The 22905-nt window shown below is 43.6% G+C and overlaps 1 protein-coding gene and 1 non-coding gene across 2 annotated transcripts in view; both read right to left on the bottom strand.

The window, feature by feature from the left end:
• Positions 1–5755: 5755 nt before the first annotated feature.
• The window catches only part of TEKT3 (tektin 3), a 35967-nt gene continuing 18817 nt past the window's right edge, over positions 5756–22905 (bottom strand). The window contains exons 4-7 of the mRNA XM_028089069.2: positions 19737–19880; positions 17010–17232; positions 13548–13702; positions 5756–5972 (exon numbers count right to left, since the gene is read on the bottom strand). Coding sequence (XP_027944870.1) covers positions 5756–5972; positions 13548–13702; positions 17010–17232; positions 19737–19880 — 739 coding nt within the window. The remainder of the gene's footprint in view (positions 5973–13547; positions 13703–17009; positions 17233–19736; positions 19881–22905) is intronic.
• LOC114197881 (U6 spliceosomal RNA) lies at positions 18055–18158 on the bottom strand. Its single transcript, XR_003606977.1, has one exon. It is a non-coding gene; the product is annotated as a U6 spliceosomal RNA (small nuclear RNA).

Below are 22905 nucleotides of genomic sequence, written 5' to 3'. Positions count from 1 at the left end.
CCCTCAGTCTCAATTCCCTCATTTTTTAAATGTGAATAGTTAAATGTGTGCACCTTAGAGAACAGCTGTGATTGTGAAATAATATTTATAAAGTACCTCTACTCAGCACAAGTTGACTATCACCGTTTCATTACATGTGTCAATATCAAGAGATGATCATCGACCCAGAGGCTGGATGCCACTCATGCTTTAATTTTATGCAAATTTTCCAAAATTAAATTTCCAAAATAATTTTCCAAAATTAAAGCTTATTCAATGCCTCTGTCCTCAATTCTAAATCCAACAGTGCCATCATTTTACACCTTTTTTTGTTGTCGTTATTGCTAAGAGGAACTATCTAGAGACCTTCTAACAGTATAAAATAGTGGTTAAGAGCTCATATTCCAGTGTCAGCTAAGGGGATTGAACACTCAATCCAGCATTTCTATCTGAGTAACCTCAGACTAGTTGTTTAACAACTGTGGAGTTATGCATCCTCTCTGAGCTTCAGTTTCCCCATTTGCAAAGTGACAATAATAACTCTCTCATGAGATTGTTGTGGTTATGTGAGAACATAGTAATGAGCACCTCAAGAAACTTGAGTCATTAAAAATATCCAAGACCTTAGTAGTTTAAGACAACAGTTTATTATTTTTTATGATTCTGTAGGTTGGTTGGGCAGTTCTGCCTCCCATGGTGTCAGCAGAGGCACTGGGAAGGCAGGAAGATTCCAGATGGTCTCATTCACATGACTGGCAGCTGGTGCTGGCCTCCCTATGAGCCCATCTGCAGCTATGGGCTGAAGTTCTGTTCCACATGAGCTCCTCCATGTGGCTGTTTGGGCCCCTTCACAGTATGGTGATCTCAGGGCAGTCACACTTCTTACGTGGCAGCTAGGTCTCAAGAGCATAAAAGCAGAAGTTTCCAGGCCTTCTCAAGGCCTTGGCCTGGAATTGGCACAATGTTACACTGCATTGTGTTGGGTCAAGTGATCGGAAAGTCAGCCTATATTCAAGGAGAGGAGAGGATTTTGCAAAGATGTGAATACTTGGAGGTATGGTTATTTTCCCACAAGACCCTGAGAAATATCTACTACATCTACCTTTTAGGGAACTGAGAAAGTTGGATAGCCCTTCCAGCATTATTTTAAAGTGTCAATGCTTTGAGCTTCCTGGGTGGCGCAGTCAGATGAGCATCTGACTCTTGGTTTTGGCTCAGATCATGATCCATGATCTCAGGGTCCTGGGATCAAGTCCCGAGTCGGGCTCTGCACTCAGTGGGGAGTGTGCTTGAGGATTTCTCGCTCTCCTTCTCTCTCTGCCCCTCCCCCTACTCATGGGCATGTGCGCGCTCTCTCTCTCTTTCTCAAATGAATAAATCTAAATAAATAAAATGTCAATGCTTTAATCTTTCATTCGATGGTATGGGTGGTGCTCTTAAGTCTTGTCTGTGGCCCTAGCTTATTATTTTCCTCTCAGGTTGCCTGGCCTCATCTCTCTTAAAAAGCCCCATCTTTGCTACACACATCAAGTGACCTGGGGTTGAAAGTTGAAACTGACTAGCTTGTTGCAAATAAAAGAATATCCCCCAATACATATCATGATTTTTGTTATCAGTAAATGCATAAGTTTCCATAAAGAGCAGGTTCTCAGGCGAGCAGAGCACCATTTGGTGGGGGGCAGGGGAGTAGGAAAAGCATCCTTATGTCTGAGTGACTGAAGAGCTAAAATGCCCAAGACAAGAACCTTGAAACTTAGTCCAAAGCTATCACTTCACCTTACAGGGAGGAGGAAAAAGTAATTGAGAAAAACAAGGAATTTGCGTGGTTCCCACAGCCTTATCCAACCATACACAATGAGGTACCATGTAGAGCAACAGAAAAATGCTACCTGTTCCCCAACAAGCTCCCTCCTCACTGTGCCATGATGCCACCAGAGTTGCATTTTGGTCCTGGTGAGCTCTTTAGAAGGTCATTTCGCTCAAAGGAAAAAGTTGGCAGCAGAAAGGTCTCCTATTAGCTCCCAGCAATATGAGCAAATAGCAAGGTCCAGAGGGAGAGAGCCATAGTTCACAAAACAGAACCTTTTTGATGTTGACAGAGAAAGATTTGAGCTGAGGAGGATTCAGAACAACTTAGAGCAGGGCTCATTGTATTTGTGCTGCCTCTTCTCTGCCCTGGATCCCTTGCAGACAACGCCATCCTAGGGCACCTCTAGATTCTTACCCGTCCAAGCTCACCCGGGGCCTCAGAATCCTTCTCAACTCGACACTCCATAAATACACACTACCAAGGTCTGGAGCTGGTCTGCAAGGTGAAATTGATTGTCCATCTCTGGTGAAGAGATTAAATATTGTCTCTTTTCCCTATGAATTCATGAGTATATGGGGTTCCAAAAAGACCATCAGACCACTCTGCACAGAAGGCTGGTCTTGGCAATCATGCCAAGGGTGAACGCAGCGCTACTGGGAACAGTTGAAGGAAGGGTCAGGTCTAGCAGAGTGGACACCGACAGGGGAACCTGGGGACATGACAATGAGCAGCCACTCTGCCTCCTCCTGTATGCCTTGGGTCAGCCCTGCGCCCTAAGGGAAGGGCTCCATCTCTGTTTCCAGAGCAAAACAAAAATTATAACCTAAAACCAGACCCCAGCTCAGCTATTTACAGCATGAACTCAGGACTCAAAAGTGCCAGGTGAGGTGTTTATGACAACACTTCCCCGGAGGCATAAATGGAAATTACTAAAATTATAGGTGACTTGGCTATTTAAGGGCAGTTACGCGCATTTCTAAATCTGAATGATGCTTGGGGAAGGTGGAAGCCTTTGACATTCCAGCAGCCCTTCTTAAAGCCACATACTATTAAAGATACTTGGGGCCTGAATATATAAAGCCACATCCTGTGTTGATATTTGCAGGCCTGTGATTCTTAAACAGGATCGCACTTTGTGATTCTTAGCTGTTCGTGGATTTCAGCATTAGAATATTTATCCTCGTGAAGTGGCCACAACATTTAAGACTAGTAACCGAATGTTTATTTGTGGAACTTAGCCTTGCCCACGGTTTACCGAAATAACAGGAAAACTGGCCTTTTTCTGTGTCTGAACTACGTTTTCTTCCCAGCACGTTCTTGCAGTGCCAACAACGTATGTTTAAGGGAAAAAACTCCACAGGCATATAGTCCTTAAAAAAGGTAACAATTCATGGAAAAAGTCGGTAAGATTTTCCCCGAAACATGTAACAACTTAGAGACATGTGGGATTTCTGTTTATTCTTACTGTCGTCTAAAAGCTATGACTATCAACGCTTGATTACTCTCATTGCCTAAGTGTTCGAGTGGAACTTATAGATCTTTGTTTCCATTAGAAGTGAAGGGAGAAGGACAAAAACCTACAATTTGATCTCTAAAATGATATACTGAGACCACAAAAATACCCCTGGTCCAAGCTTACGACGTTTATGTCAACTCTACCAGCATTTTGAGATGTTTCATGACGTTGACCAACCAAGGTCTGGGAAACTTTTAAGGAACAGAAGGAGAGAAAGAGATGGGGTTTGGGGTTAATCAACAGTGCTTAGATGGGAGCAGAGAGGTTAGACAGAGAGCTGCTAGCTAGCTAATGGGAGAGAGGGGGCTACACCTAAGTGACAAGCAGGATAACAGGCAGAAAGCCTTTCCCTCCTGTAACCCCCATTCTCAGGACTTCTGTGTCAAAGGAATCAAAGCCCAGAATGCTGTCGACATCCTATCAGGTTGAATTCCAGATGGTTAAATGTAAGTTCAGAAAACACTAGAGGAATTAGAAGAAATTACAAGTAAATAATCTTGAGATGGGGAAGAGCTTTCCCGGTGTAACTCCGAAGGCATAAATAAACCATAATGGAAACATTTGTACACTTCACCCTCTGTACTTTAAAAACCATAAACAAAATGTAAGGGCGAGTGCTGTATAAAGAATTCATGTTTGGTACCTATGGCGAAAGTGTCCTGTGGTTGATATACAGGGAATTCTCACCAATAAATGGAAAAAAAAAAAAGATAAATACTCAGGGGAAATAGGCAAATAACAAAAACAAGCAATTAACAGAAAAAATTCAAAGGCCCAGGGAACAATGCTCTACATCATTAGGGTCCAAAGAACAAGATGTTAAAGCAATTAAGATCATTTTTGTAGTATTGAATGGTAAAAAACAAAAAAAAATCAGAAAGAGTTATCAAAGATGCAGAAAGACACACCCTCTCATAGACTGCTGGCAGGAGTACAAAATAACACAATTTTCAGGAGGGCAGTATGACCACACACTGTAAAAACGCTTTTTTTAAAAAAATTGGTTATAGAACATTGTAGAACCTCCATGCAATGGTATGTCAAAAAGCCATTAAAATGAAGTCGTGAAAAGATGTTTAATGACATGGAAAATGTACATATGATTAAGCGGAGAAGAATAAATGGGTTGAGGTGAATGAGGCACTGACAATGGTATCGGACACATAATAGGTGCTTTATTTGGAATGATTCCGATTTTGAGAGGAGCACCAGTGTATAAATACAGAAATAAAAATCTATGCATATCAAAATACCTAGTTAGTTTAGAAATATAGAAGACATTTATTTTCTTCTTTTGTTGTCTGTATTTTCTCAAGTTCCCACAAGCAATATGAATTGGTTTTTGGAAGTAGGAAGGAAAGATTTTCAAAAATGATGCTGTGGATAAACAGCCAGTGACATATTTATATATGTAAATAACCATAAACATTACATATTACCCACATGTGTAGATAAATATTATATGCACATAGAGGTCAAAGCAAAGGGATTGAGAGCACAGAAAATAAAATGTTGACAAACCTCAGTGACCATTTCTGGGTGTTATGATAACGTGTGCTTTTTAGGAGTTGGTATGTGTGTGTGTTCTCCATTTCCAAAATACGTCATGCAAATGTTTTTCATTTATAATGAAGAAAAAGTTATTTTAAACAATAACCCCTGGGAAACCACAGGACCTCCTGGAATTTAAGCAATGCCCCATTTTGCAACCCATCTAGGGTCAACCCCTCTGTCATCCTGGACCCCTTTGCACTCAGTTCCCACGGAAAGAGTTACCAAGTCCTGTTGATTGGTTAGAATATGTTTTGCATCTCTCCTTTCTTTGTTTCTACTGCCATCACTCTAATATCATTGCTCGATCGCAATTTCATAAGACCATTTTCCTGCTCGGAGATGTCTGTCAGCTCTCCCCAACTCCTTGACCTGGAGTTGAAAGCCTCCCCATGTTATAGACCCTGCATTATGAATCACAATCAAACCAGTCTCCTCATTATTGTTCCAAGTACACTGTGTATTTGTTTCACCCTTGTTTTTGCTCAGACTACCCCCAACCACTACATACCCAAGGGCCTTTCTCCTTTCCTCTGGGTTTCCTCTGAGGCAGAGCTGAAAATCCACCCTATTTGTGATTCCTGCCCCCACCACCTAGAGGAAATACATTTCTCCTTTCCAGTCATTTCATGTTACACAGAGAACAACAAGAATAATACAAATAATCTTTTTACCTTCTCTATTAGATTGATTATATTTCTTTATATCCTTCCCATAGCTCAGAAGCCTAGTAAATAGTAGAAAATGAAGGTTTGGACGTAAACAAAACACTCTCCAAGACAGGACGCTGTTTACATTTCTATCAACACAATCCTTTAATAAGTGGAGATATTAGCACTCCGTTTAAATTAGCTGCCACAGGGCTGTGGTTCCACTTCGCTGGCTCCTGGCGGGGTCCCCTAACAGAAGCCTTCCAGCCGGAGGGTGTTGGGGAAGGTCTTGCGCATGCTCATGCATTTTTCTTGGTCAATGTACAGGGAGTTGGCTTTGACAGCCAGGTCATGCTCCAGGGTGGCCTTGGTGTGGACCAGCGACTGCAGGGTGTCCTCCGCGTCCCTCAGGCGCTGCTGCAAGGTCTGGATGGTGCTGTCCACCTCGTCCACCTCGTTGACAAGGCTGCATGAGGAAAGAAGCATCAGGTTAGGTTAGCAGAAGTCACACTCTGCAGGCTGGTTATGCGCTGAATTAAGGGCCTGCAGGGTTATTGAAGTCCTACTGGAAGCTGCCGGGCTGAGTGCACACGGAGCCCCCAGAGGCACACGGGTCATCCCAATGTCAGAACAAACATGCAGAGGAAGCACTCCTGGGCTTCCTTGTGGTTCTAGAATCAGGCCAGCGCCACTCCCATTTGCAACACCCAGAATCCAAAATGCAAACTAAGCACACTTTAGGGACACCATCAAATTTACCATCAAGTTTTCATACACACACACACATTAAGTTATGATATTTTTTAAAGAGGGAAAACTTGTAAACATGTGACATTTTTTTAAATAGTAAAAATGGGAAAAATCAAAGCTTAGCTGGACTTTCTTACATTTTTATCGGCGGAATTATTTTCATTGTTAGGAAGAGGGGGACACCCAAGTTTACTCAGTGGCTAGAATTCAGCACAATAGCGGTGGGAGGGGTTAGTTAATGGGACACTCCTGAAATTATAATGCCCCTGCCTCCCAGCAACATCCCAAGGCAATGCCTCAAGCTTCCAGACTAAATATATTTGTAATTGTCGAAAACGTAATAGAACAGGATAAGGCTTGAAATCAGCTATATAAATGGTGAAACAGGTTGTAGTTCTAATAGTTCTAATTACCCTGTGATGATTTAAAAAAAAAAAAGACACATTTTTTTCATTAAGACAAAAAAAATTCATTTCATTGGAAAAACCTATAACATCTCCTCAAATTATATTAGTCAATACTGTCTGAATTTTCATTTCCCTGATTATTAGCAAACTTCCCCTAGGTGTCTATTGGCCTTGTTGCTTGTTGCATTTCTTCTGTGAACTGCTTCTCTCCTTTGCTCCCTTTCTACTGAGGTATTATTGTTTATCTGACTCATTTGCAAAGAGCTCTTTCCATATTAGGCATACTGATTTTTTTTTTTTTTTTTGGGTCTGCTTTGCTTCTGGCAAATGTTTTCCCTAATTCGTTTTTGCCTTTTTAATTTTGGTTATGATGTTTTTATTATATGTAAGATTTCAGGTTTTTTTACAGTAAGCCAAATCTTTCTCTTTCTTTGTGATTTCTTCCATTGTGTTTATATTTAGAAAGTCTTTCTCTTCCTGGGGAGCAATTAAGCAGGGGCTCCTTTACCCACTGATTTGGCCAATTATATTGAGGAGAGATGACTATGTGGTCACTTAAGAAAAAAATTAGGGAACAGTTTATAAAAAGACAATAATAATAATAGCAACACATTTATTAACTACTTTATTACATATATACTACATGCATACTATCAGGTATATGTATATATTATTCTAAGTACTTTACACGATCAGACGATTTGATCCTCATAACAAGACCGTGAAGTAGATACTGTGATCATCCCCATTTTACAGATGACAAAACTGAGGTATAGGAAATGTAGGTAACTCTCCTTACAGTTTTGCATGGAACTACCCATCAGCTGCTTTTAATGACCATGCTGCTCCCCTGCCTAACTCTGATCAGCTAAAAACACAACTCAAATTTATCAAATTGTAACTAGTGATTCAATATTAAGGTCTTCTTTATTTGGGAATCCATTTATCAGCAGACTGGAGGTGCATGGAATTAATTAAAATACATAGTAATACAGGGGTGCCTGGCTTGCTCATTCAGTAGAGCATGCGACTCTCAACCTCAGGCTCATGAGTTCAAACCCCACGTTGGGTGTAGAGCCTACTTAAAAAAATAAATAAATAAACATAAAACATACAGTAATGTAAAGAGAACAGCGGCCACATAAAGATATGTGTGTCCTTAGGGATAGAAAGGGTTTTCACCAGCACAGAAGAATATCCAGGCCATGTTAAAATTATTATTAAACCAAGGCAACAGTCTAGCTTCACAGAACTCTGCAGCTGGAAAATAAATGTGAGAGGTCATCAAGCCCAGCTTCCTTGTTTCACAGACAAGGAAACTGAGCTGGGGGACTGATGAGCTGCCCTCCCCACAGGCACGCGGCCCACATGTGTTTATAAGCTTCGCACAGTTATCCAGGAAACTAAAAAGGAAATAAGGAGTCTCACTGGCCATAATAAGGAACTGGGTCCCATTTCCTGCCCCTACCGTCTCAACTCCCTGCAAGCAAAGGACAGAAGCAGAGACCTGGGATGTTGGCTTCAGCATCCAGGACCCCCTTGGGTAAGACCATTTCTATTTGTAATTCCCACCGTGTAGAGTGGCCAGGTTGATACACAGGATGCCCAGTTAAATTTGAATTTCAGATACATGTGCAATTGTTTTAGTGTAAGTATTTTTTTAATTGTGATCAAAGACACACAACAGAGAATTTACCGTCTTAACCATTTTTGGGTGAACAGTTCCAGCAGCATTCCCTGCATTCACACTGATGTGCAACCATCACCACCGTCCATGCACGGAACTCCTTACCTTGCAAAACTAAAACTCGGTCCTCATGACACACCGACTCCCCATACCCCTGAGCCCCTGGCAGTCACCATTCTACTTTCTGTCTTTCTGAATATCTGGAATATATTTATACTGAAAACCCTTCATGGTTTAGCTGAAACTCAAATTTTACTGGCCATCCTGAGTTTCGATTTGCAAAATCGGGCAACCCCACCAGAGGGGCCCATGTAGTGCCCGGCACGAAGTGGGCTCTCACAGAATATTAAGATGGTACCAAAGCAACAATTTTTCTACCCCAAACCCTCCATGCTCTCTTCTTCCTAGAGGACAAACGGCACATTTTTAAGGAGATGCACCAAATCAGAAGCCCTGTTCAGGCTGAGTGGAGGGGAGACAAGAGAGCAGGGAAGGGGGTTCTCATTTCAGACTCCCATAGAGATCTGTATTCGTTGAATTCATTTTAACATCAGAAAGCATCTCAATCTTACTTGTGAAATTGAACAAGAAAACTTGCAGGGAAAAATACGGTGAAACGTGTGACATAGAAGAATAAAGGAATAATTTCTTTGCAGTGTTATCTTGTGTTGAGTAGTAGTCTGAGAAAACAAGAGGAAACAGCATTCATACCTAATGATAACCTATGCTCTGGCCACATGATGGAAGCAATGCAAGCAACACTTGAGAAAAAAAGAGAATTGCCGTGGGGGAAGAAACTCACAATATGGTGTTGATTTGAAAAGTCAAGATAGGGGTTAAGCGGTTAAGCGACTTTCTTCGGCTCAAGTGATGATCCTGGAGTCCCAGGATCGAGTCCGGCATCGGGCTCCCTGCTCAGCAGGGAGTCTGCTTCTCCCTCTGACCCTCCTCCCTCTCAGGCTCTCTGTCTCTCATTCTCTCTCTCTCTCTCAAATAAATAAATAAAATCTTTTTTAAAAGAAGAAAACGTCAAGACAGGGGCGCCTGGGTGGCTCAGTCAGTTAAGCGTCTGACTTCAGCTCAGGTCATGATCTCAGGGTCCTGGGATGGAGCCCCCATCAGGCTCCCTCTGCCCCTGCCCTCCCCTCCCCTCCCCTCCCCCACTCATGCGCCCATGCTCTCTCGCTCTCTCTTTCTCAAATAAATAATCTTTAAAAAAATAAAATAAAGACAAAGTCAGGACAGAAAATCCCATAGGCAGCATGATCACAATTTTGTTAACATGCCTGGTGGCAAATACAAAAAAACGCTAACCTCGGTTATCCCTCGATGGCACAAAGAATAAAGATGGGTTTTATTTTTTACTTCCTTTTTCTGATTTTTTTTCTATCACGAACAGATGCTACTTTTAAAGCCAGAAAGAATGCGGTAAATATTTTGCCAAAAGGAAACACAATTTTGAGGGACTTAAACTCTCTTTGGCCTTTAGAGACCAACACCACAACAGGGCAACAGGGCAAATTTATCTGCTCTGCCATGGCCACCTATACCAGCCCGGAGGGGCCTGCTCCCAAGACACCTGCAGGCAGCCCCAAAGGGGCAAGGTGCTCACAAAAGGCTCACAGAAGCAACAATAAGCTGTGAAGATCCACACAATACATTTCCCTTCATCTTAGAAGCTGCATTGTTAAGAAAACAGAAAGACTTTCCATGGGGCAGGGGAAGGAACTGAAACCTAAGTGCCTAAAGTTTCCTTTGGTCTCCGATTGGTAAACACAAAATCGGAGAACCGATCTAAAAGCCCATTTCTGTTGTTGCTTCGATCAAGGTGGATTAAAAAGAAAGTCTCTTGGAAGATCCCAGGGTATAAAGTATCACTAGCAAAGAAACAGGTACTTGGGGTGGTTGCCGCAACGGTACCAGGGATGGGGTTTATGGAAGTAGGGTTGTGTATAATCGCGCCGGACCCGCCTCTCACCTTCCCCTGCACTACTCCGCTGGCTTCAGAAGGAACCCTGAGCCCAGAGGCAGGAAACGGAGCACAGTGATCTATGAGTCCTTACTCCTAGCTGACAAACACTAGTCTAGTGGAAAATTTATCCCGGTAGAGAACTTTTGAAAATACAGATGTTGAAAGATCAATGATTTTTTTTTTTTTTTCTGTTTTTGGGGGAAAGGGAAAAGATCTACAAAATGCAGACTGCTAGTACCCTTCCTCCTGCTGCTGCGTGAATACGGCTGGGAGGTCCTGTGCTCCCCTCCCCTTGTGCCCTTAGAAACACATTCTCACCCATCAAGGCCACATCTCTGCCTCGGCTTCCTTGTTCTTGGCAGATCATAGAGAACTGTTCTGCTAAAACCCCTCATTTTGGGGGGAAATTACAGAACGGAAAAAAAACGTTTTGCATTCAAACACAAATGAAGCTACCGTCATTTTTGGGTTTTTTTTTTTGTTGTTGTTGTTGTTGTTTGGGGTTTTTTTCCCCCCTAAATGTGCCAAGATTATTGAAGCAAAGCAGAACCTGGTGTGGCCTGCCACCAAAAATGCCAAAAATGGTTAGAATTGCTTTTGAAAGGACCCGTTCAGAACACTGTAAATGAAAATAAAAGTCTCGAAATGAAAACTGCTGTTTATCTCTGTCCTCGCTCCCCTGAGCCCGTGGTCTTCTTGGCAACAATACTTGAACAAGAAATCCTTACGGAAACAAAAGTAGGTTTTGTCCTAAAGTCAATAAGGGGGCAGAGGAAATGGACATAGTATGGATTCCATAGGAAGCAAAGGGAAAGTAAATTCATGTAGCTGCGAAGGGGGGAAAGAAGTAAAAATAAGTCGGCTTCTGTGGAGCAGCCTTCAATGCCTATTGTCTGATAACTCCAATGTCAAATTAGACCATTACTCAAAACCCTTTTATTTTTTTTAAGGATTTTATTTATTTATTTGACAGAGAGAGACACAGCGAGAGCAGGAACACAAGCAGGCGGAGTGGGAGAGGGAGAAGCAGGCTTCCCGCCGAGCAGGGAGCCCGATGCTGGGCTCAATCCCAGGACCCCGGGATCATGACCCGAGCGGAAGGCAGACACTTAACGACCGAGCCACCCAGCCACCCCTGCTCAAAACCATTTTAAAAAACAGCCCCGGGCTTGTCCAATGCCAGTCTGAACAATTGATGGATCCCCGTCTCTACTTCTGGTGACTCTGCAGAAACGCAGAGAATAAAACTTCGCTCAATTTCCCCTAATATGATTTGCAGAAAGCCACAATTCGTGATCTAATTCCAACTGGCCAGATGGCCGCGTACTCACTGGCACGCTCTTCGGAAGCGCGTGGACACCGCCGACGGGCCTCTGGAGTGGAGGACAGCTAATCCTAAATAATGAACGGGCTGTGAAGGAAGAGGGGTTCTCTGGAACCCACTTGGGGAAATGTGTAGCCAGCATGGGTGCACACCCATATGGCTATGGCCCAGACAACAGCTCTACAAGGAGAAGTGCAGCTCGTTCATTGGCAATCCAACACAGACAACATGCATGCTGTATGGGTAGGGCGTTTTGCCGTAAAGATCTCCTCTGTGACCCTCAGTTTCATCCTCTGTGAGAGGGAGATGGGGATACAGTACCTGCTTGGCTGACTCACTCCATAAGGGCATTGAGGAGGTTGGATGGGGCTGGGCGCACGATAGGGGGATGATAAAAGCACCATACGTGTGAAAGATGGGGGAAGCAGAAGCAAACGGTTGGTTTGGTTGGATAGGGCTCTGCAGTGAGGCAGGCAAGGACCCAAACCATGCCTCTACCGACCACGTCATGCAACACGCTTCTGCCTCAGTTTCCTTATTTGTGAAATGCAGATGATGAATGAGGTCATGTAAGGGGCTGAGGATGGGGCTCAGCACAGAATGAGATCCATATACGGCAGCCTACTCTACTCCTGCCACTTCACCATCTTTCTTGCCTTCATCGTTGTTGGCCCAACAAGGATCTCCCTTACGCTCCAAGAAATCCACACTTGCTTCCTTGGCAGGGCTCAAAGCTGCTTTATCCCTAGGATCAATCCTTTGTGATGATGAGGGAATCCCATCATGGAACCAGGTAGGAGACGGAGACTAGTGGCATTTCCCCACGGCACCAGAAAGGAATTTGGAGTTCAAGTGCAGCCCCCTTGTTCCTCTAGTTGCTATAAATTTGATTTGCTTCTGCACAGAGCATTTCATGCCCTGAGAAAAGCCATGGAGAAATCCAGGAAGAAAAGACAAGCTGACAGGTATTGGGAAATTGGAAATGAAGCCAGAACGTCGGGGGCGGGGGGGGGGGGGCCCGAGGGGGGAGTTTTGCCCAATTCCTGAGGAGCCCATCCTAAAAGGAATGTTCAAAGTTAAAATCATCATCGTAATAAAAGATGCCTAGTGTTGGGTGGATGAATGGCAGCATGGGAGTCTTATGGCCATGTCTATGTGGGGATGTGCTTGATGAAGGTCAGCTGTTTTTGATTTCCACTGAGAACAGAACAAACTGAAGTGACCCTCAAGGTGTCCTAGGGAACCATGAGGATGGTCTTAATGGGGAGAGTAGATATTAAGTGCCCAGAAAGCCCAATGAGAACAAATGGGTGGGAACAAACAGAAAGGGGTCAGTGGAGCTGGTACCACAAGTCCCTATTCTGGTGAGTCCCAGGAGCTGAAAACCACACAGCAAGCAATGCACTCTGCTGCTTTTAAGAGGGAATTCTGGAAACTCCAGACCCCAGGGAAACGCAGAGGAACCCAGAGGCCGCACTGGCCCCACTGAATGAGGCTTCACGTTTATATCACTTTTTTTTTCGTATATGGTGTTATCATTTCCCTTTTTTTTAAATTGTGGTAAAATGTACATAACACAAAAAATTTACCATCTCAACTGTTTTTCAGTGTACACTTTGGTGGCATTAAGGTCTTTCAAACTGTCGTGTGTCTATCACCACCATCCATCTCCAGAACTTATGCATCCTCCCCAACCGAAACTCTATGCCCATTATTAATAATTATTAACACTTCCGAAGAAGGCTCCTACACAATGACTCTTACTGTGCTCTTCCATATGACCGGTGTGAAAGCAGAAGGAAGCGCCTTGGTAAAGAGCATGGAGCCGCCATGGGGCTGGTGGGTTGCCCCAAGGAGCCCCTGAGCTTGTCCTTCCTGCCCAGGGCCCACTTCCGTCTCACCGTAGCTGAGCCATGTCCCGACAAAGCTCTATGTTGGGTCTCCTGGTGCGCTCATCCAGTCTGGTCTGAGCCACCTTCAGGAAGGCAGACTTGTCCTTGATGGCCTTCTTGATGGATTCTATGGTCATTTCAGTCTGGAAGATCTCCTGCAGGGTCTGTGTGAAGAGAAGCAAATGTTTGAGGCCTCTTGCATTTAAGGCCTGAGGCCCACCTTGCCCTCTCCCGTGGGGAGGTGGTTTCTCTGAGGGCCTTTCTCCCTCCACCCCAGCCCTGTCCCCGGGAATCTGTGGAGAGCCGACTGTGTGTGTCTCTTCCCAACTCCAGGTGAAATCTGCCAGGCGGAGAGTATTTACACACAGAAATGAGCAAATACAACAAATCGGAGCCTCCTTCCCACACACAGCCCCCAGATCACCAATTGTTAAATAATTACCAGCACATATGTGTGTGTAACTCTGAAAAAAAGTGAGGCCATGAGGTTTGAATGGCCCTTACATCCCTCCTCACATCAGTATGTCCTGCCTCTTTACCTTCTTACTAGTGTCATAGAGATGTTTTCCTGCTCGTAAGAAGCAAACCAAGTTCAAGTCTCTGAGTGTCTCCCTTACGAGGGAGAAGCACTGGGCAGTTTTGGAGTCCTGATTTTATATTCTTTTTTTCCTAAAGGAAAAAAACCTGCATAAACCCAGATCCCTCCCTGGCCTCCTTTCCTATGCTCCGACAATTCTTCTTTCTTCTACGACTTTGACTTCTGCACTTGCAATTCTCCACATCGGTCCACCACTCCCCCCTTCCTCAGCCACCTTCCTGTGTCCTAGAGACACACCCCAGTGTCACCCAAATTCTTGTAAAACCTCGTGTCTTGACCCCCACGCTCTCACCCAGTCCCACCTGGGCATTCTCCAGCTGGTACCCTCCAACCCCCACCCCCCACCCCGCCGCGGTCCCTGCTCCATGCATTCCACAACGGTCCTGCTCACGCCCTGCACTCCGACCAGCTCATCTGGAGGCCCCTATATTCCTGGACCCAGTGGCTCTCGTGAAACTGTACTCTCAAAGTCAACAATAACCCTCCCCAATGTCTCCCTCTCTTTGAAACCCTTGCCCTGTTTTGTCTCCTCTGGCCAGCTGCTCTCCTAATTCCTTGCCTCTCTCTGTAGCTGCTCCTCACCACTTCCCAGTGCAAGGCTCTGTCTTGAGCCACTTCTCTGCTCCGTCCTTTCTCCCCTGCAGAGCTCTCATGGATTCTATGGTCATTTGTAACCTCATGGATTCAGCACTTGCATAATCCAGGAGCCCTGAAATCTGTCACTTAAGCTTTGACCTCCCTCCCAAGCCTTCAACAATCTGTTGAAGATCATTGCACTGTTCCTATCGCCGAAGCCACCCTCAGGGGTTCCCTGCCCCCTGAAGCCATCCCTGTCTCTCCCCAGTGGAAATAACTCTTCCTTCTGCTAAACTACTTAACGTTTTATCTGCAGCTGCAAGGAGTGCTTTCTGCACCTTTCTGGTCCTTTCTACTTTCATGTCTTGTCTCACTCTAAGATACAAGATGTCAGGGCCAGCGTGTTGTTCATGTGTGCATACCCCAAAGCGCCCAGCACGGTACCTCCAATGTAGCTGTGCTAACCTGAATGCTATCCTCCTGCCCACCCCCAGGAAAGTTTCTGTGCTGAAGTCCTAAACACCACCCCCACAGTATCTTGGAATATGACTGTATTTGGAGATGGATCCTTTGAAAGAAGTAATTATGCTAAAATGAGATCATTAGGGTACATCCTAGTGCAATAGGACTGCTGTCCTTATAAGAAGGGGAGATTAGAAATGCAAGTAAAATAATAAGGATTATAGAAAAGTTTAGCTTCGCCACATAAATTATTGGGAAACCAACTAAACTTTTGATAGCTTTAGTTTTTAATGTGCTGTGGGTGGACTCTATTTTGCACATTTATTAAATGGTTTATGTGTATAAATTTTCTGGTATTCAGGTACATACCTATGTTTCATATATTGTTATACTTGTCATAAAGATTTAGTAAAATATAAGTATATATTATAAAAAAAAGAAGAAGAAGAAGGGGAGATTAGGACGCAGGCACGCATGGAGGGAAGAGCAAGTGAAGACAAAGGGAGATGGCCGTCTCAAGCCAAGGAGATAGACCTCAGAGGAGACCAACCCTGCTGACACCTTGATCTTGGACTTCTAGGTTCCAGAATTGTGGGGGGGAAAAAAATGACTTTTGTTGTTTTTTTTGTTGTTCCCCAGGGAACTAATGCAGAAGTAAATAAAAATTTGTTGAACAAAGGGACTCCATCAGGTCAGCCTTCTAGAAGCCTTTAGAATAGCTTCGTACTGCCCAGTGGATACCTTCCCATCAATGTCTCTACAGCTTGGCTCCAGGCTGCCTTTGCAAGCTTCTCTCCCAGGACACACGCCCTCCATTTATAGATCCGAACTCAACCTCTGACTGGCTACCTCCTGAGGCTTTTTTCGAGATGTCGTCCCCCCGCCCCGAAGGTTCACCTCTTTCTCCAAACCCCAACAACACTTTCTGCATCTGTTATCTGGCAACCGCGATCTGTGATTTTCTATTGTAGTTACTAATTGTTCATGAGCTTGTCCTACGTATGCACATCTTCACAAATATAAGCTTCCTGGGACCAAAACTGCATATTATACTTCTCTCTGCCCTTCTCTCTGTCGTCCAATAAGTATTTGTTGCTCAAAGAAGACACCATGAGAAAGGGAGTTAAATTGCTGCAGTCTGAGAAAACATGGCGCCCTCAATTGGATAATACCGCCTTCCAGCACACATGGCCAACTGTGTCAGGTTCTTAAAATAAGAAATGAAAACCTATAGGCAGCATAATCCACAGAAATAATACGAGCTCCAAGACCAATGCTAAATAAAGAGCTCCTTGTTTATCTTGAAACACTCAAATTCTGCTTAAATCCTTCATTTTATTGTCATTGTAAAATGCTTATGCCTAGAGCACTTTAAAAAGTTCAATATCAGAAACACTTTGAACTACCTAATAGTTTCCTGTATTTGGTTTTGTATTCCAGAGAAAGGTCCTGAAATAATTTAACAGAAAACATTCCTACCATATGTTCTAATAATAAATTCACTTCCTAGTTACATACAGTGATTCATGAAACTTTAATCATAATATTTTTGTTTCTATTAAATACTAGGAACCTTTCAGTGCATAGTGCATTCTTTGTATTCCAAACCACCGCCCCCCCCCCCCCCAGTGGATTCCAATTTCATTTTGACACCTGCCTACCTGGCTAAAATAAATGGTGTGCTTTGTACTGTTTTTAAGTTTTCTTAGTCTATATAGCCAGGAGTTCATGCGTCTTATGGCGTCTCTCCAGGAGTGGTGAGAGATTTGTGATCCCAGAGCCCCCTGCTCTATCTATCCAGGTCGGCTAAGGGGTACCACTGGCACTTGATTTACCTTTGCTAAGTGAATCTGAATCTTATTTTTAGCATCTGCAGTCTCAGCAATGCGATTGGTGAAAGACAAGTTCACTTTGTTGAACTGATTCCACATCTCATTGGCAGTCACAACCAAGAGGTTTTGAATGTCGTCTCTTAGCTTGGCAGAGGCTGCTCGTTCACTTTGGGAACGGAGGATATTGTCATCTGTAAATTTGGCCCAGGACTCAGGCACTGAGACCCTGGAAAAAAAAGTAGAACCATACAATGGTGACAATGATGAATCAGCCTAGACAGACTGTAAGCGATCATTCGTTTTGTGAAAGGGGGAAACCCCCATCACTGAATCCTGGTTTATTGCATAAAGTATAAACATCAGAGGAAAGCTTATTTAAAACTTTTCTTAATTGTTCCTTATTTTTCTGCTTAGTTTCTGTAAATCCAGAGCATACACTAAGTCCTCTGCCAATCAGCAGGGAGGGGAGGCAGGAGCAGGGGATGGGTGAAGGATATGGGTATTTTGGGCTCATAAGAAATGTGTCTCACTGGCCCGATAAGCATATGAGAAAATATCCAACCTCAGGAGTAATCAAAGGAGTACTAAGGAAAACAGCAACCTACTAATAACCCTTCATCAGAATAGCAAAGACTGAAGAGAATGATAATTTTCTGGTGAATGAAACATGAATTTTCATGTTTTTAAAGGTTACTCTCATATCCTGCAGGCAGGAATGTTGAATTGGTAGAACCATGATAGAGGACAACATACACCAAGACCCTATCAAATGTGTATAACCCAGAAATTCCATTTATGGAAATTTTTACTGAGATATAATTGGCATATAACATGCATTATTTTCAGATAGGTAAACAACATAATAATTTGATACATGTCTACATTGCGAATTGATTGTCACAATAAATTTCGTTAACATCCATCACCATACATAGTTATTTTTTCTTCAATCAAAACTGTTACGTTCTACTCTCTTAATAACTTTCAAAATATACAACTCAGTATCATTAACTATAGTCACGAAGCTCTACTTTACATCTCTAGGACTAAAAATAAGGAGTGCTTCGTGAATTTGTGTGACATCCTTGCCCAAGACCCATGCTCATCTTCTCTGCATCATTCCAATGTTAGTGTATGTGCTAAAGCAAGCAATATAGAAATTCAACGTAAGGAAATAATGCACCCAAAAGTGTATACGTGAGGATATTAATTTTCATCAATATTTATGACTACCCTTAAAAAACTGAAAACAGTCTAAGTGTCCAAAAGTAAAGAAAAAGCTGAGTAAATTATGGTACATTTAAATAAGTAATCCATATAGCATGCAAACTTATGTTGCAGAATTTTTTCACAATGTTTTTGATACATCATGAAATGAAAAGTCAGACAGACTATATAAACAGTATGTGTGTAATGCCATTCTTTAAAAATATAAATCTCTATGTACATGTGTGGAACAATATTAGAAGGGCTAACAGTTAACATTGGGCATGGTGGATTTACAGGTGGCATTTCTTTGCTTGTTGATATAATGGGATATCAAATAAGACTCTTACTGTTGACTAGAGGTGTTAGCTCGGGCCACAGCGACCCAAAATAACACCCTACATGCTCCATACCCTGACATTCCATGAAGGCTGGCTAAAAATTCATGCTGGAAATAGAGAAGGCCCTTGATGGACGGCAAGGTGCTCAGTGTGTGTGGCTTGATCACAGCACACTCCCCGGCCCAGAAGGAAAAGAGGAAGATGATTCCTGCTCACCTCAAACCAAGTAAGAGGCATTTCAAGCAGACCACATAGGACATAGAGTCTGAATCTGATTCACACCTGAAGAATCTAAAAATCAAAGTTGGCACATGCTGCTCTATTACAGGAATGCTAAGAGATGGGGCTGCTTTGGGGGTGACCAGCCCCACAAAAGAGAATCCATGTGGGGGTTACTTTAAAAGGGGGAGGGGGCGTAAGCATGGGAAGGAGAACAAGGGAACTCTTTGAGGTGACAAAAATAGTCTTCATCTCAACCGTGGTCATGGTTACATAGGCATAGAAATTTGTCAAAACTCACCAAAATGTACGCTTAGACCAAATGCATTTTGGTGTAGGTGAATTTCACCTCAATCTATCAGGCTGATTTTTTTTTAAGGGAATGGCTAGAAAAACACCATGAACCCAAGACTGCATCCAGGGACCTGGCAAAGAAACCATTGATGAAGCCAGTTTAATAAGCAGTGGTAATAAAATGTGAAGTTCTTTTTCAGCTTGTGCCCCGCAGAATCCAGGGCATCCAACGCATTGGCAACACTTTATTTTCTTTATGCTCATCTGTGTTGTCTAGGTTTCTCTGCTTCAAGTAGCTGTTATTTTCATAGTTAGAAATACAAACAACAAATCGCTCTTTTTGAGCTTTTTGAGGTATGGTTGACTTACAATGTCCTGTTACTTTCAGGTGTACAACACAGTGATTCGACAATTCTATACACTACTCAGTGCTCACGACAATAAGTGTAAACAACAAATATTCTTTTACAAAATAATAGAAGAGGCAAGTGCCAAGGCCTGACGGGAATACGCATGCTTACTGAAGACTCGTCCAAAGCAGGTTGTGTGTTTTATCTTCCCCACATCTTCCCATGTTTTCCATTTTAACCTGTAAGCTGCGTCATTTTGAAGGGAGAAAGAATGAATTAAATGACATCGAAATCATAGAAGTGGTTCATGCCTGACTTACGTCGCATCAACCCTCTCCACGCCGCGAAAGTAGCTGACGCCACCCGATGTGTTTCGCAGATGGTGGCATTTATCGTCAATTCGGTAAGCCATCTGTTTATCACTCAGGTCCTTCTCCAGCTCGTGCTGGGAAGCTCTGTTAGCTCTGTAACACAAGTGGGGAAATAGAGCTTCAGGTTTAGGAAACAATTTGATATGAGGAAGAGTAACTGGCTCTTCTGTGCTGGGACCCAGCCACTACTGCTATCTGGGTCTCTCCTCTTTCACACAATGTCCAGCTTCCCAATTAAAAGGAGCCTTCCCTGGAGATGTTCATACAAGTGAGTAATTAGAACCCTGTCCACACTTCCCCTCCCATGGTGTGTGGTGGGGCTTGGGGGAGAAAAGGTATAGATAAACAGAAGGCAGGTATCTGGAGCCCCAGGGCTGGGATCTGTCTTCCTAACACAAACATTGCTCCAGACAGGACCCTGGTTTAAAGTAATCTGCCCACATCTGTGCCTCTATTTCCTTCTTCTTTTTCCTCTTCCATACCCTAATTCCTCCACTCCCTGAGTGCAATTCCCCAAGAAGTTCTATAGGGTATAGACATTTATAGACAGACTCCCTCCTTCCATAAGTGACCTCAGTTTGCGGTCACATAAGGCCTAAGAAGTTTGCCAGGAGGTAGAAACCAAGCATCAGTATTGAGCTCTGGGGCCAGAGACAGAGTGATTGAAAGGAGATCAGGAATTGGGGGCCCCCAGGCTCACCTGCTCCAGTAGCCACCCTCCTGGGAAGGAAGAGGCTCTGAGATACATGGTGCTCCCTGCCCTGCCAAACAGAGAGGAGACCTGGCAGCTCACTACCAAAGAGATAGACCCATGGGGTGGGCATGGGAGACAGGTGAGCCATGTCTTTACTCATGTAGTGGTTGATTCAACAAATAATTACTGAGTGTCTACTACCTGTCAGGCACTGTTCAAGCCTGAATGCATCAATGGACAAAGCAAACATCTCTTCTCTAAAGAAGCGTACATTCTATTTTTTTTTAAAGATTTTATTTATTTATTTGAGAGAGAGAGAGCACATGAGAGGGGGGGGTGTCAGAGGGAGAAGCAGACTCCCTGCTGAGCAGGGAGCCCGATGCGGGACTGGATGGATCCAGGATCCAGGATCATGACCTGAGCCGAAGGCAGTCGCTTAACCAACTGAGCCACCCAGGCACCCAACAAGCGTACACTCTAGAGGGAGGAGAGAGGCAATACCCCCAATGAATAAGCAAATCATGTAGTTTGTTAGAACAATGCAGAAAACAAAGCAGAAAAAAGGAAACAAGAATGCGAATGATGATTTAAATAAGATGGTCAGAGTAGGACTCCTTGAGGAGGCAATGTTTGAGCAAAGACTTGCAGAAGGAAGAAGCAGATCACTCAGGGCCTCACTGGAGGACATTGGAAGGAGTCAAGTTTTCCTCCAAGTGAAATGAGAGACCACTGACTTACAAGTTTGAAGGATCATTTGGTGCTGGGTTTAGAACAGATTGTAGGGGGCAGGGAGACCCATTAACAGATTGGTACAGTTACCCAGGTGAGAGACCGTAGTGGCTTGGACCAAGGGGGTAGCCGTGAAGGAGGTGACTAGTGTTCAGATTCTCAGTATGTTTTAAAGAGAGCCAAGAGACTCCCCTAGGATATTAAACATGAAGGGGTAGGGGAGAGGTGAAGCTGAGTAATTGGAATAGCAGAATTCCATCAACAAAGGTGGGAGAGTAGGCTGGGAAGAAGGCAGAAGTTCAGCCAACACACTGAGCTTGAGCATCCATTCAACATCCAAGTGCAGATACCAAGGAGGTTGTTGGAATTTGGGAGAGAGGTCTGGGATGGAACTAAAAATTGAGGGATCATTAGCATAGAGATAGTATTTGAAAAAGCAAGACAACCAGATGATCATCATTTTGGTGTTCCTGGCATCAAAAAATGGTCTTGGCGTACAGGAGCCACTTGGTAAAGCCTCCTTTGAATGGAATAGATTAATTCCAGCTGCAGCTTCCCCTTAGCTTATCTCGTACCTTTAGGTAAGTCACTTGACTTATCAGAGCTCTTCTTTTTGTGTGAAACAGAAATGAGGGTAGCAACATGCCAGTAACCTGCATTTTGATCCTGAAACACTTTTGTGAATTCTAAAACACGTGCAAGAGATGAAAGTGAGAGAGCTGCCTCCCCTTGATATTTCTGTGTTCAATCTCCCATCTCAGGTTATTGTGTTGAAACTCCGGGATTAAAGGCCTTTCTCATTTGAGGCCTGGGACCAAGATGCCCCACACCCTTCCTCTCTTGGGCTGATACACCCTTGACCACCTCTGACCTAACCTCAGAACCTCCTTAAGGAAGGTGCTTGAGGCAGCACCCCATCCACCTGTCTTATAGCCCAAGATGGGAAAAATCTTGGCTGCCATGTTGGTGCATTCCATTTTCAACTGAGATCCAAACTGAGGCCTTTGTTGGGTGTTCCAAAGCAAATAGAGTTGAGAAACCCTCCTTCCATTGCCTCCACTGCACCAAGCCCAATGACCACGTTAAGAATTCCATAAACCCTGGAGAAACCATCCCAGGAAATGAGGTAGACGTTTTATCCACTGCGTATTAAACGAAAACCAAGGTCTTTAAAGGATCACCAACAAAGGTTCCACACAAGTCATACATGGAGCCAGAACTTTCTGCAAAGACCTGAACAGGGCTGGGAAGATGAGGCGGTTTGTAGCAGAGACTGATATGAAGATGTAGCCGTGGAACAATCTGGGCAAGAAGAGTGAAGAACGTGGAGGATGAGCTGCAGATTTTAGGTTATAAAAGAAAATAGGATTGGGAACTGGACCCGAAGAAAACAGAACAGACACCGTTCTGTGAACGACGCTAAACTGTGGTTCTCTGATTTCTAGGCAGCAGAAGCCAAAAAGTAATATCAGAACTGCACTGCTTTGTATTTATAGCTCAGGTAAACAGTATAGTTAACCAAACCATGTGCAGTAAGTCATCCTTAACTCATCTTCTATCCATCCTCAACATTTCTAGACTAAAGAACACTTCCAATCACAGCAAGGAAGAGATGCCAGCCATCTAAACTTCACCAACCTGTGGCGCATCAATCCTGATGGGCACAGTGGGCAAACAAACAAGCAGAACTGATAC

The sequence above is a fragment of the Eumetopias jubatus genome, unplaced genomic scaffold (genome assembly GCF_037043125.1).
Source record: "Eumetopias jubatus isolate StellerSeaLion01/CBP00866 unplaced genomic scaffold, mEumJub1_p1.0 scaffold_10, whole genome shotgun sequence".
Taxonomy (NCBI): domain Eukaryota; kingdom Metazoa; phylum Chordata; class Mammalia; order Carnivora; family Otariidae; genus Eumetopias; species Eumetopias jubatus.
The sequence above is the reverse complement of the archived record's forward strand: the minus strand, read 5'-3'. Positions and strand labels throughout refer to the sequence as shown.